This window comes from Branchiostoma belcheri, unplaced genomic scaffold (assembly GCF_001625305.1).
Source record: "Branchiostoma belcheri isolate BF01 breed outbred unplaced genomic scaffold, Haploidv18h27 scaffold111, whole genome shotgun sequence".
NCBI lineage: Eukaryota > Metazoa > Chordata > Leptocardii > Amphioxiformes > Branchiostomatidae > Branchiostoma > Branchiostoma belcheri.
In genome coordinates this window covers 1,138,036-1,153,820 of record NW_017802503.1, presented here as the reverse complement: position 1 = coordinate 1,153,820, position 15,785 = coordinate 1,138,036, and the positions used below count along the sequence as shown (strand labels likewise).

The window sequence follows — 15,785 nt, the reverse complement described above, 5'->3', positions numbered from 1 at the left end:
TTTTACTGCAACACACCCTAGGTATGTACATTTGATGTGTGAAGGAGTGCATACCAAAAGTATACGTTGCAGTAAAAATATCTTAAAGCACACTATTTCTGAATGTGGTGATATTTTATTATGGACCCTGGTGATATTATGGACACGGATCAGTTAGGTATTTGAATGCAGCAGAGCCGGGAGGAAGGTGGGTGGGGTTGTTACCGCAACTTGACCGTAAGAAGGAAGTGGCTGGGATCGCTTCACCGTAGCATGCTCATATGAGTCACCTACTTTATACAAGGTACCTGGGGTCTTTCTGTCCTGGCCTGGCCTAGGCATACATGTATATAAATAAACGCACATGATTACAAACCTTCCAAATTCAGTTTGAAATGTCCGATTCCTTGCCGTTTTCTTTTTTCAAGGAGGTTAAAAATTAACCCTTTTTTTGCGTTTCAAATACACAAGAAAACGCAAGGGTGCTTTAATGTTGCAACGTTGGTGAAATGCAGGAAAAATGAAATTGGCCAAATAGAGAAAACGTTTCTGTTGGTATCTCCGACACAATATTTTCCCTATTTAGCAAATTTATTTATTTTTCTTCTTCTTTTTTCTTCTTTTTCTTTTTTTAGCCCGCAGAAGCGGCTGTTTATATAATAGAAACCATAAAATATTTCGGTCCATCTGAACGAAACCCCAGACAGACTCTCGGTTATTCTCGCGTGACTTCAGCTGACCTACTTCCTACATCCGGGACTTGGCGGGAGAATTTCAAGATGGCGGCGCAGCTAACGGATGAAGAGCTGCGAGCGGAGTTGAAAGCTTTAGGCCAAAATGTTGGCCCCGTTACGGCGACCACACGGCGTCTGTACGAGAACAAGCTCACACAGCTTCGTCCCAGCGAAGGAAATCCTCCACGGCGGCGTCGGGGCGAAACCGTCGCGAAAACTGATCGGGTTCAGCTCGGACGAGAGCGAGGGAGAAGCCGCGGACAGGAACGGGCAGAAATTCCGACACAGACGAACCCCGAAGTCTCGGCCGTCCCGGACACCCAACAGGTCAGAGAATTCGTACGACAGTGTAGCAGACTCGAGGGGAACTTCCACGAAGTCCCGAGCGAGTTTGGATTCGCGGTCGGGGCGGAAAGGCGGAGTTTTGGGGAGTGTTGTCGCGACCAGGCGGCGCGGCGCCACTCCGCCTGTCCACGGCCACCAACACCCCACGCCAGACGACTATTCAGACACAGACGGAGACTTACTCCCGGACGGGCAGCAGAGTTTCGCGGCGGGGGGAGACGACTCGACCAGCGTCAACGGACAGGACAGTTTCGACATGAACCGTACCTTCAGCAAGTCTGGCGGCGCCGACTCCAGCCCGCTGGGCTTCGGCCTCAGCACGTGGGGCAGGGGCGCTTCCAACAACTCCAACACTCCGCGAACAAGCACCCCAACAAAAAAACCTACTGCATCCCCACCCGATCTGGGCGCCAACGCCAGACACAAGCCCCTCGCCAACCATGCAACAAACCACGTCCACAGCAATAAGAAACAGAGCAAAATGACTGTCTGGGTGTCGTCACCCCTCTCCAGACCCCCTCTCCCCACCCATCGCCGACCCCCTTCCAACACCGCCCCAACCGCCCCACAACAACAGCCCAACGGCGGAACTCCAGTCGCGAAGGAGTACGACAACACCGGAGACGATATTCTGCAGAAAGAGTTTCAGACCGCCGAAGACTTGAACAGGTAATACTATAGACAGTATAGTAATAGCTTCACCACACACACACACACTGTCTCGCACGCAATGCCTGTGTTTTTTTTCTTTTACGAGACAAATATACAAGGGGACACAGATTTTATTGGCCAGGACAGCTGCGCGGTTCGTGCCTGTACTTACTTACGTCACCCAACCCCAGCCAAAACGGAACCTTGAAGGGTCAATGAACCCATGGCCCTCTTCCAAGGAGTTTGTTTTCCATGGCGGCTGTCCCGTGATTTGGGACAGGAACGAACTTGGAGATCTAGACACCAAAAAAACACAGCAGATATTCCTGACATAGATGTGTTTTTGTAACATTACAAAGGGCGCTGAAGCCTAAACCAGAGGTATACTTATTACTGTAAACTCCTGTATTTCAGCATGGATTTAATCTTGAGTATGTGGTCAAAACAATGGCACAAAACTACACAATAGCAAGGAAATTAGATGTTTTTTAGTAACATTACAAAGGGCACTGAAGTCCAAACCATTTAGAGGTACAGGTATTACTGTAAATTCAGTTATTTAATTTTGAGTTTACAGTCAAAACAATGGCACAAACAGTTAACTACACAATAGCAAGGAAATTTGCAAAAATGAAATCACAGCAATAGTAGTACAAGTGATGAATTAAGAGACATTTAATTACCCCATTATAGGTGTTATCAAACCTCACTTTTCACAGAAGGATGCTAACGTGTATATGTATGTTTTTTTTTTTAATGGAGCTTTGTATTTTTTTTTTCATTTGTCAAAAAATGAGGTAAAATCTTGACCGACAGTAAGGCTGGAGTTTCCCACCTCCAAATTACAGCAAGTATTTGAGACAGCTCAGAAATGTAAACAACTCGTCATTCGGCTTACTGACACATCACAGACTTCATAAGGTAGAAATACATGTACTCAGTGTTTTAAGTGAATCTTTTCCAATGTATGTACAATGTACTATGAAGTCTTACAAATCGTAGCATATCCTGAATTTTATGCAGATGAATTGAAGATTTTCAATTCAAATTTAAAAATACGGTATCTACTAAAAGTTTGTCTTTACTTTAGACCAAAAAAGTGATTCATGGTTTGAACTGCACATGCACAGTTAGTGACAGTATGAGGCATTGTGGATGATAATATGTCAAGGTTGAAGGCCCTTGAGATATAAACAAAACAAGTCTTGACACGTATTAACTATGGTCTAGACAAGATCTGTTTACAGGTTTTGGCCGTCACCTCGTAAATGCGCAGTACGAATTGTGTTTCAACAGGAGCTCAATTCAGTATCCAGCGGACTATGAAATTCAGTCTTGTGTGCCAACCACAAAATATTTTTAAACTCCTGCAAACAATTTATGCAAAGGAAATTAGATAAGTCATAAATTTTTGTATTTGGGATGCAGTGAGTCTAACTATCTTAATTTAGTGTGCAAAACGTAGTCCACTACTCGGCACTAGTGTTTTACTAAGATACATGTACACCAGATGTTAAGTTCTGGACCTGTACTGAAAATAATTTTGCAGGTACATGTATCAGGTACACAGCCGTGCAGTGTGTTTTGAGCCATGTTTGTCCCCAGATTGTTATCAGTGTGTTTATTGACAATGTGCCCAAGAATCACCTCCCTGCATGTTTGCTGTCTGGTGGTAGCAAAGCAATAATCTCCAAGCAGATACTTGGATTGGAAAATTTGGCGTTTTCTCTTCTGGATGACCCGAATCTGTAACATTTTATGGGAGTGAAAATAAAAATGTTTTTGGGCTGCCAAGTTTATGTGATAGCAGGATTTTGCATTGCACTGTTGCAGATTTTTCCTCTTCAAAAACGTTGGAATTTTCCTCCACGCTCGAGTCACAGAAAACATAATTTTTCCTCTCAGGACATGTTTAAATTTTCTGTCACAGGAATCATAATAAGTTGATTTTCCATGACAGAAAAAAGATTATTTTCCTTCCAGAAAACATTATAATTTTCCCTCACAGAAAATGCTGCATTTTTTCCACCCTACATATGCTTGAAGAAAAGACAAGCAATGTCCCCTCTTTCCACAAGGTTGAAAACCGTCTGTCCGAATGTGGGACACCCTTTAGTAACAGCTGAACTTATTCACAGACACCCCAAAATACAGCACAGGTCCTAAATCCAGCACTGGTGGTTATCTAGGACAGACACGGGAGTTACCACAGGTTTTCTGTCATCTGGGGCAGACATGACGCAGGGTTGGACAAGTTTTCAAAATCCATTGGGTCATTTCCACTAGTTCAAACCAACTTTTCACTTGCCCGAAATATACATATATCTATGTGTTTTTCCTACCAGCAAGGAAATTATCTTATTTTGGAGTTTATAATGTTGGGTGCTTTATTTATCAAAATAAGGTGGTTTGACTTGCTCAAAACACAGTAGCGGCTATACTTTGCATCCAAAAAATTTACTTGCCCAATCGGGCATGTCTAGGGGCACATGCAGTTGTATGAACAGTACTGTTACTTGCCCTGGGCAAGTCAGGGGCAATAGGACTTGTCCAACCCGCAGACTAGTATCAAATCCAAGCAGATGTTTGGAGAAAGATGGGCATTACTGTAAATATAGAAAATTTTGCGGTGATGCCATTTTTGTGGTGAGATAGAACAGCAAAATCAAAACGTTGCGATATCCCCAAACAAGGAATTGCATTGAATTTGCTCAAATTGCTGGTTATAGTAACCCAAACCAGCTACAGCTGGTATCAGCTGCTAGTTTAATTTAAGCCCTTGTTTTGGCTACGTCTCGGGCTATGTCAACATAGACAGGTCTGACAACTAAATATAGGTCAGGGTGGGACACAAAGGGTACAGGTGTATGCTAAGGTATGTGCTGACTTGTTCAGGTTTGCTGTTCAGGTGTGGATAATGGCACTGTCCACACCTGAACAGCACTGTCCACACCTGAACAGCACTGTCCACACCTGAATAGCACGGTACACACATGAACAGCACAGTCCACACCTGGACAGCATGTTGTCCACACCCGAACAGCACTGTCCACACCTGGACAGCAAGTTGTCCATACCTGAACAGCACTGTCCACACATTGTTCATAGTACTGTACACGTATACCACAGCTGCATTGCAAGTGCTATCCCTGAAAGGCATTATCAATGCTGTTCAGGTATGGATAGTGCTGTTCAGGCGTGGACAATGCTATTCAGGTGTGAATGGTGCTGTTCAGGTGTGGGCAGTGTTGTTCAGGTGTGGACAGCGCTGTTCAGGTATGGACAGTGCTGCTCAGGTGTGGACAGCGCTATTCAGGTGTGGACAGTGCTGTTCAGGTGTGGATAGTGCTGTTTAGGTGTGGACAGTGCTGTTCAGGTGTGGACAGTGCTGTTCAGGTGTGGACAGTGCTGTTCAGGCATGGACAGTGCTGTTCAGGTGTGGATAGTGCTGTTCAGGTGTGGACACTGTTCAGGTGTGGACACTGTTCAGGTGTGGACAGTGCTGTTGAACTTCAAGTGTGGATAGTGCTGTTCAGGTGTGGACAGTGCTGTTCATGTATGGATCGTTCTGTGCAATCCTTGTGTTGGAATAAAGTTCAACATTGTACTCTATTGCCCTTTTTTTCCACCCAGTGTTTCAGGTGGTGTGTACTGGGGCCAGTATGTGTCCAGAGTTACCCTAACCCCCCTGTACTGTGTCTCCAGTGTTTCAGGTGGTGTATACTGGGGCCAGTATGTGTCCTGAGTTACCCTAACTCCCCTGTGTCTGTGTCCAGTGTTTCAGGTGGTGTGTACTGGGGCCAGTATGTGTCCAGAGTTACCCTAACTCCCCTGTGTCTGTGTCCAGTGTTTCAGGTGGTGTGTACTGGGGCCAGTATGTGTCCAGAGTTACCCTAACCCCCTGTGTCTGTGTCCAGTGTTTCAGGTGGTGTGTACTGGGGCCAGTATGTGTCCAGAGTTACCCTAACCCCCCTGTACTGTGTCTCCAGTGTTTCAGGTGGTGTATACTGGGGCCAGTATGTGTCCAGAGTCCTACTTGTCCTGATGGCTCTGTTCTTCCTGGCGCTGGCTCTGATGTACCTGAACGTTCGCTGGGACCTGCTGGTAACACCCAAGACAACCACAGGTAGGGCATAAGAACATTGGCACCTGCACAAAACCCATAATGTACGGTGCATTGCACATTGGCAGAATGTCTCACATAACTTATTATCATAAGGTTGTATTCGCGCATACAAGTTTAACACTTCGTGTATAGTTTCCAAATGTTTTGTCGGAAAATGTATTGTCTGCAACAGGCCAACTTCTGATGCAAAGTTCAACAAAAAACGTGAAAAATGGGGATTTGCACAGGTGCTGTACATTCTGCCAACGTCTATATAGAGATAACTGGCTGTCATAGACCAAGGATGATGAATAAACTAGACGAAATGAGAAATTTTTGCATACATGAAACCAACAGAAAACAATTTCATAGAGAGTCAATAATTATGTACAAGGAAAAAATCTTTTAGCAGCGTGAATCACAGAAAATCACAGATTATGTTTTATGAGCAGCGGATTCACATAAGCACAACAAGTGCTTCCTATCCAATGCTCAAATCCATGTGAATAAAATAAAAAAAATCACAGAAAACCTTGTAAAATGAGGTGTTTGAACCACAAGGCTGTCAAATAGCCTCCCACACTCACAGGTGTGTTTCAGGTACTCAAGTTTTGCCAGGTAGTCAAGAAGAAAGCTCAGAAGACCTGAGGCTATAAGCTCACTCTATAATGAAAGCTGGTTATTGTCAAGTCTCTTCCCTTTGTCATTGAGACGTGCGAGGACTGTATAGAGGAGTAAAGCCAGGGACTGGGACCACAGCCGATTTGGCAGGCACACAACTGTAGGGCTCCAAATTCAGTTTTGGCAATATATAGGTGTACTGGTGCACCCAACCAAAAAAATGAGTGCACAAAAATTTCTTGGGTGCACCATATAAAATAAAAATATAAAGCAGAATGTCAGCAAATGTTTTATTTCTAAAGAAAAGCACTACAACAATGATTTTATTATTTTCTGACACTCAGATGTTAAGAATATGCTGTATACTACTTTACATTTAACATCGTTACATACATGTAAACCTATGAAAATATTTGGGTGCAATGGTGCACCCACAGAAAAAATTGGGTGCACAGCTCCAAATTTGGGTGCACTAAAGGTGTTAAGATGTTAAGAATATGCTGTATACTACTAATTACATTCAACATCTTACATACATGTAAACCTACCAAGATATTTGGGTGCACTGGTGCACCCACAGAAAAAATTGGGTGCACAGCTCCAAATTTGGGTGCACTAAAGGTGTTAAGAATATGCTGTATACTACTTTACATTTAACAATACATTGTTACATACTTAAACCTATTTTATTGGGTGCACAGCTCCAAATTTGGGTGCACTGACTAAGGTGCACATGTATTTCCCCCAGTATTTCCAGCCCTGCAGTTATTCAACTGAAGCTGCATGGACTGTATAGAGGGGTTTAGCCAGGACTGGGACCGCAGCCGATTTGGCAGAGACACAAAGTTGGCAAGAAAAGCCATTATCCTGGGAGAGAGAGACCCTCCCTTTTGTAGGGAGTGAAGTCACCAGCTAGGAATGTTGTCAGGGCTGGAGTTGGGAGGGAGGGGAGGCTGTGATTGGGGTTTTTGAAAAGGGGATATAACTAAGGCTGTGGATGGAGTTTTCCTCAAAGGACTGTATAGAGTAGCTGAAATAAGTTTCTCAAAGTTTGAAAGTATATAGTACAATGTACCTGAAATAAGCTAGGATGTTTCTCCAGTTGGGAGGGAGGGGAGGCTGTGATTGGGGGTTTTGGAAAGGGGATATAAGGCTGTGTATAGAGTTTTCTAAAAGTTTGAAAGGGCTGTATGATGTACCTGAAAAAAGCTATGGTACTGGTGTGCCCCCCTAATACACATATGATGGGGGTTTTAGAGAGGGGATATGAATTATAAAGGAGAGGCCGTGCATGGAGTTTGAAAGGATTGTATAAAGTACATGTACCTGAAATAAGCTAGGGCGTGCTACCTTAGGACAAGACTGTACAAATGTGTTTTGTTTATGTGTGGGTAGGTTGTGGTTGTGGTATTTGGAATGGGCTATAAATTATAAAGGAGACGCTTTGTATGGGGTTTCCTCAAAGTTTGAAAGGAATTTGTAAAGTAGCTGAAATAAGCTATGGTACTGGTGTGGTGGTGCGCCCTCTTAGTCCAAATGTCCAAATGTGAATTGTTTACGTTACAAGTGATCTTCAACTTTGACATTGATGTTGCCAAAAGATTTTCAAAGTTTGAAGGGACTGCAAAAGTCTTAAGAGTAGGCTCTACATGGGGTCCTTGTGAAAGGAGTAGGGAGAGAGGCTATAAATGGGGTTCTTGGGGAAGCCTCTACTCTTTTAAAACAACCTTGACTTTTTTCCAGGTGAACTACTGTATGCCCACAGTTGGCAGAACTTGGCTTGTACCATTTTTGCCAAAAATAGATTCAGTACAGCTACGCAATTTGAATTTACAATGTTGATTTACTTAAACTGTTAGATTGCTAATTTTTAACTCTTCTTTGTTTTTCAGATAATTTCCTGCTATGTGGACCTGATGTTAACACTGAGGTAGGCTCTACTTTATGTCTTTATATAATTGTATTATAATATAGCCTTTAACATACATGTATATATATGTTTTAAGATATGTGTTGTAGGCAATGATGTTCACACATACTGTATATACAAGTACATGTATGTCACATTGTGCTCTTATACTGTACAAGGTTGTATATGACATAAACTTAAGATTAATGTTTTCACCCATAGTATGGGCCACATCAGTTCAGTCTTTCATAATTTATATGCATTGTAGCTGTTTTAAAATCGCACCATAAGTGACACAAAATTATTAGAATTCCATTCATATTTGTTTGATACTGACAAAAACAGTTGAAGTGGAAAACTACTGCAGATTAATAAGATATGAGCTTCCGACATTTGGGATAACTTGAAATTCCAGATAATTTGAGATAACTATGATTTTGAAAATCAGACCATCCTGCTTAAAATGACTGAAGGTTTAATGTGGCAAACGTGATTCACTCAGCTAGATGAAACAGCAATAGAGAATGTGTTGTGGTCACATCCTAGCATCCTAGCAGGATGTGGGATTTTTAGTCATATCATGGCTAAGTGTCATCATAGGAGTATCAGGCCAAGACTTTGTCACGAAGAAAATCTGTAAATAAAAAAAATTGAAATTGGTGGCCTCATGCTGATTGACATGTGTTCTTGTATTGGTACATGTCTTTTCTAGTTAACAATCCTATCACATATTATAGTAGTAGTAGTAGTAGTAGTAAGCCTTTATTTAAACTCGAAAGCTTGTTCGGTTACAAATAACCGCTTTTCAACAAGGTCGAGGGTGAGGGCGGGGTCACGGATTACAAATCAAACCAAAATATAATACAAAATCAAAACAAAATGCAAATCAAAATATAATACAAAAATAAATAGTAAATCATCAGTCCGTTATCAGTCCAAGTTCCTTATCATACTTCAAATTTGTTCCCAGTGACTGGGCTGCTCGTACATGTAGTGGCAAGGCCATGTCGATATGTATAATGTAATATAAAAATAGATAGACTTTCTCCTGGAAATAGAAGTGGGTAGGAGTATATTTTTCCTAGAAGTTAAGTGTGGGCTTTAACAGTCTTCTTGGAAGTTTAAAAAGATGAGTTTGAAATAGTTTTCCCAAAAGTAGTTGAGTGGGTGTGTCTGTGTTTACCTTGACAGTGACATGAGGGCGTGGGTTTGTTTTAGCCATATTTCTGTCCTCTGTCATCACTTGGGCGGGTCGAGTTTTTCTGGCAGGAAGGAAGGAAGCAGGGAGGGTCGCTGCTCGTTAGGTTCTGCTCATTAAGTCACTAACGACTCGTCTGATGTGGGCACAGCAGTCAACTGTGGAATGGGGCAGTGTCTGTAGTTCCTTTATACAGTAGTTCCTGCTTTTTCCACTATACTGTTAATTGAGTGTTATGTTCACTGTTTTCACTGTCACTTCTGTATCGTGAACTTATCATTACAGTTAACAAATAATTCATGGATTTCCTGGACTTCCTTTTTCCTGCACCTGTCGCCACCGTGAATATATAGTTCAGTGAACATGTCCATTTTTCTCAGATGGTGAACTTTTGCTACCGTGAACATTTTTGCAGCGCCTTGATTTGACAGTGTGCTTTCAATGTTGATATTCCAGTTTACTGTAAATCACTTTATGTTTGCAGTAGCAAAACTGTGCAGTCAAAGAAAAGTGGACATGTATGTGAAACTAGTTTTGTGATGGCGGCAGATGCAGCAAAAAGAAAGTCGGCAAATTATGTGTAATGATAAGTTCTTGGTACAGAAGTGACAGCAAAAACCATGAGTATAAAAGTTCAGCAAAAATAATGATTTACAGTAGCATATAAATAAATACAAGTTACGTAAGACTGGACTGCAATGTTTGAATCACTCACACTAGGAAGGACCCCTACTCTTTTTGATAAGTGCGGTGGGGTCTTTAATGTGCTTGAGGTGTGGCTGTCCTCAAACACAAGACCTCTGGCTTTATGCCCTAATCGAAGCTAGTTATTTTTTTACCTGAATGGAGTGAGGAAATACAGTAAAGTGCCTTTCCCAAGGACACAACACTGTGGCCTGCTAGGGATTCGAACCCAGAACCTTCCGATCCTAAGTCGACACCCCTAACCACAAGACCACCTTGCCACCATGTAATTATGGATGTTGTGGGATGCCTGTGGTTTAGCTGTATGCTGGTAGAAACCACACGTCACACTGCCATGAAAGGCAAGGATTACACGCAGCACTGAAACCACATAAAAACCTGCAGGATTAAATACAACAGCTGGGCAGTCAACCACAGGAATGTGTGCACCCAGGCAGGGCTACAGTCTGTATACAATGAGTGTGTATCATACTATTCATAGTGTATACCAAATTATGTTCAACGTAAAACAAAGATTGCTCTATGTGTACACAGGCATGTCTATACTGTACACAACAACCTCAACTATTACTGTATCCCAAATTGTGAAATAGTTTGACATTAAACAAAGATTGCTCTTCGCTTTTCAGTTCGTTATTCTATCAATAGTATCATGTATTACGTCTCCCTAGTACGAATGATTTGTACAGTATTTACAAAACTAGTTCATCAATCACAAGCAATGTTCTTTATCTTGCTTCAGTACTGTTTCTGTTTTGACTGTGAAAGCTCTGTGATTAAAGAAAGGGTACTTTGAACTTTGATAAGGTCTATACTGAACTATGATAAGAAAACAATGTTCATAAAAATTACTTGGTGTTGCCTAATCACGTAAACCTCCGTCAGGCCCCCAGTCTTAACCTTCCCTCCGAAAAGAAGTCAAGTATGAGGTAATCAGGTTCTCAGTTCCATCACCTGACTGAGCCTTCTGATGTCCTGATGCACTCCTCAGAGCCGTCAGCTGGCTGTAGGGACACCAAATTGGACAGAAGGCCTGTTAGAGACAGGAATAGTAGCCAGGAGTCAATCCCGGTTGACTGAGGCCTAGGAAAACAATGTTGTCTTTCCTGTTTCAGTGCTGAAAAAATTAGGGCCGGTAGGTAGAGATTACTACTAATACTAGTATCCTTTTTCTTTTTTTATTAGACTCTAGTGATTATCTCTGATATTATCTCTAGTGATCCAACTTACACAATACTGTTTAACAAAGTAAAACTTGCTTGAGGACCTATATTTACAATGTCAATGTTGGAAAACCATCACTCGGGTCAGACCATGGAGTTAGAAAAGCCGTTGATCAGCTCGAAAAATTAATGTCTCTTGCAGGGGTCCACCCTAGAAAAAAAGGCTAGGGTTGCCAGTTTTTTTCTAGGGTTGGTTGGGAAACACAACATTTTTTTTCCTAGGCCTTAGACTTAGAGGCAGGAATAGTAACCAGTTCTTTGCCAGGAGTGAATCCCTATTGACTGATGGGGTTGGCAGGCAGCCCGGTGTGTCTGGGGCAGTACAGGTAAGGTGTGAGGAGGGTCCGTAATACACAGCATTAGGAGTGATGGGGGAATAATATGTGGCCTCAAGGACTGACCTGATGTCTGCTGCTTGAAATCCTCTTCTCTGCATACCTGTGCTGGTGCAGGTAACATTGAAAATTAGTGTAACAGACAAGTTTTACCTGTACCACTCAGAATTTGGAACTTGTTTAGATAGAAACCCTTGCCATTTTCCAACCTTTAGTACCAAGCTCATACATGAAGGTTTTAGCAGTCAAGTCAGCAAAAAAAAATCTACAGACATACATCACAAAAATCTACAATTCTAATGTTACATGTTTATAAAACCAGTGCAGGTAATTTTCAATGTTACATGCACCAGTTCAGGTATATGCAGAAAAAAGGATTTTGAGCCGTGTAATTGTAGTACAATTGATAGAATCTCTGATGTGCTAAAGTTTTATAAGAATTGTAACCTTGTTTTCTTTGTCACAGGGCTGCAGTAAGAGCCAGGACGAGGTTGCAGAAGCCTTAGAGATGGTTCATCACCTGCACCAGAAACTGTCCCAGCTGGCAGGTACGGAAACTTGGGTACAGAACTACAGATGGTTGAACACGTGAACAGAACGTACTGCACCTGTGTAGAACCTGAAATGTATTATGCATAGCACTTCAGCAGAACCAGGGTTCTCCCCAGAAATTCCTAGGGGAGAGGTGCTCCCTAATCGGTTGATGAAAAGTCAGTGAATTTTCATGTTAATACTAAGAGAAAACCCTAAATTTGAACATTTTTGGAGAGGTGCTAGGATTTTGTGGAGAGGGGGAGTATCCTTGCTTCATTGCTTGGAGAGAGCCGAGAACGTTTCACGTAAATGACATAAAACTTTGGTCTATAGTTTACAAATGTTTTGTCAGAAAGTATATCGTCTGCAACGGATGAAATGCTGATGCAACGTTGATCAAAAATTCTAATGCAGAAAAATTCTAACTGAAACCATGAAGAAACCGGGTTTTCATGCATGCGCATTACGTTCTAGCGACAATGTTATTTTTGGGTAGATACACATGTAATTGAAGTAAACCGCCAGCTCATCTGATTGGCTATTTATGTAGATTGGTCAGGAAAAATCACTAAACACTGGTCGCATCAATTTTGGAAAGTCACAAGGCATTTGGAAACTCAAGTAAAATTGATTTTCAACATTCAAGTTTCACATCAGTGTGTAGCTCTTGGTGTAATGAGCACAGTGATATGAAAATTATTGTTCTGCAGTGTTCATAACTTAAGATATCATTAATAATAAATACAAGCAGACCGGTGGTCTTTACTAACAGCCCGTCAGGCCTAACAACTAGCCCGCAAGTTTTAATTACAGGACCTTCGGTCTAAAGGCACTAGACTACAGGTGTAGAATCCCAGCCCGCGGGCTGATTTACTCAAAAACCATTCAGACCGTCAGCCTAACTTCAGCCCGCGGTCTGGAATTTCTGGTCAAAGAGGTGCAAAAAGCCCAAAACAATGGCATGGAAGGCGTGAATTGATTGATGTTTGCAGACTGTCTGTGCCAATTTCAGCCTGGTGGGGTAAGGATTCAGACCTCACGGACTACATCTCAGCCCGCGGTCTGATCCAAGTGATGTGTAAAACTTCATTCTCAGAGCAGAAAATAAGGAAGGAGAGCATAATCCACACCCATCTGTTAACAGTGTTGTACATTTTTGCTGCTTTCAACCTCATTCACTCACTCAATCACTCAGCTTCGCATGCTCTTTCAACTACATGTAGACCACAAAAAAGAAAGAAGAGCTTACAAACACGTTCTGTACCAGCTAGGGGTAGAAAATGAAACAATTTTTTCTCATGAGCATCCTGAATGTCATTGAAGTTCAGTTCAGTTCAGTTGAAACATTGGGAAAATTATGTTACAGACAGTTTTGCCGGACAAAATTCTAGTACTATATAATATGAGCAAGAAGCTTAATACATGCATATAATGCAACTTGAACCTGCTTTCAAGCAATGGAGTTATAAAACCCTCAGTCCATTTCTGTTCAACCATGGTTCAACAGTTCTCAGGTAATTATTCTGATCAAGGAACAATTGTTATGCGGGATGAAACTAAGTTTAGCTATTGTTCTTGACATGCAAATGCCACTGTCCAATTATCAAGTTGGACTGTTGTTGAGTTACACGTCGAATTACAGTACCTCTATCTGGGCAGCTTGACTACTGGGTCACCCAGTAGGAGCCTGAAAAGATGACCGACTATCTTAAAAAATAAAACTAGGATTCTCATCATTAATTTCTTGTTCATAATCTAAATCTAATCTAATCATAATACTACAAACTAGTTGAGGGATAGAAAGATTTGGCCAAGACATGGTTCTCAACGTGTGAACCCAGGCCATCTGACACTGTCATTATATACAATGTCATAAGGTTTTCTGATTGGATATTTTTTCGGGCTATTGAGCTACCCAGTGCAAGCTGCAAAGACCATGTCACCCATGTCTGGGTACTAGTAGCCCGACCAGACTCTCTAATTTGATAATTGGACAGGTATGAATGATAACATGCATGGAAATTAATTTTGAAAATTTTCTTCCTGCAGGAAATTTCTGCAGGAAAAACCTACTAAGACATTGTAGATTCCTGCAGATAGAATCCTTCCTAGAAATTTCGGCAGGAATGACTGTATAATAAATATATACAACTGTTAGGCCACACCAATATACATGTAATGTAGTCTCCACCAGACTCCTTTGCAGGCTAAATAAATAGTAGCAATCGGCTAAGGCATGGAGGTAGCTCCATGGCTAAGGGGAACATCATTGGCCAGAGGAGTTGGCCGGCCATAGAGACTAAATATAATGTCATTACTTGTTTCTCAGACTCATTCACTTGAAGAAGAATCCTGTTCTATAAAATTACAACATTACATCAATATTCTCTCAAGGTCACCTTAGTAATTGATCAATGATCATCTGATTTTTTGTATGTCATGACAATTCATGCAGTCTGATAACTCAATGAATGCTTTTGCTTCGGAAGCAAAAGCATCCCCTTTCTTCAGTTGTAAACACGTCTAACATTGATCAGATTCTGACTGGAGACTAACTTCAAGTTGTTGCTTGGAAGTTAGAACTTGTTAATTTTATCATAATCACCTCCCCTCCCCTTTTGTCACCCATTTTTAAAGAAACTGTGTTCTTTGTGTCTAGGGGATAACAAGCCTTTACAATGTAATTCATAGGCTTATTGAGGGATGTCTATTATCACTCTATGGTGACATTTCCTTGGGCAAATGTTGGCCCTCCAGGAGCCAAGGAGCTAGCCTGGCAGCAGTCTGGTACCCATGTAACAGTGGGGGGGTTATAGGCGCTACAGCTCGCCCCTGTTTCTTACACCCAGGCTACCTGGTCTGCTATCATACATGTACATCCTGCGCTGTACAAGCATTTTACGTTCTGTTCCTAAATTTTTGGGAAATATCCAAACTGAATGAACAGCTCTTTTCATTATATATATAACCTATTTGAGATGTTTCACAAATATTGTAACAATTAGAAAATTTTCTACTTTTTTTAAATCATACTTTGAAATTATCTAGAAACATTGTGTTTTTTTTCGAAATGGTTACAATTTCTAATGTGGAATATAGCAATATAGAATTGACTCTAGGCCTTGGGCAAGCACTTCCAATTAAATTGTAATTTAGACTTATTACAAATCCTGTAAAGATTCTCATCATTAATTTTTTGTTCATAATCTAAATCTAATCTAATCATGACACTACAAACTAGTTGTGGGATAGAAAGATTTGGCCAAGACATGGTTCTCAGCGTGTGAACCCAGGCCATCTGACACTGTCATTACAATGCCATGAGATTTTCTGATAGGATATTTTTTCGGGCTATTGAGCCAGTGCCAGTGCACCCATGTCAGGGTAGCCCGACCAGACTCTCTAATTTGATAATTGGACAGTGGTCATTTGCATGCCTGGAACAA

General features: G+C 41.5%; 1 protein-coding gene across 1 annotated transcript in view; it reads left to right on the top strand.

Annotated features, from left to right (window-relative positions):
* The first annotated feature begins 716 nt into the window (after positions 1-716).
* Positions 717-15,785, top strand: part of LOC109488137 (inner nuclear membrane protein Man1-like) — a 31,638-nt gene continuing 16,569 nt past the window's right edge. The window contains exons 1-4 of the mRNA XM_019792300.1: positions 717-1,727; positions 5,699-5,835; positions 8,328-8,365; positions 12,272-12,353. Coding sequence (XP_019647859.1) covers positions 817-1,727; positions 5,699-5,835; positions 8,328-8,365; positions 12,272-12,353 — 1,168 coding nt within the window. The 5' untranslated portion in view covers positions 717-816. The remainder of the gene's footprint in view (positions 1,728-5,698; positions 5,836-8,327; positions 8,366-12,271; positions 12,354-15,785) is intronic.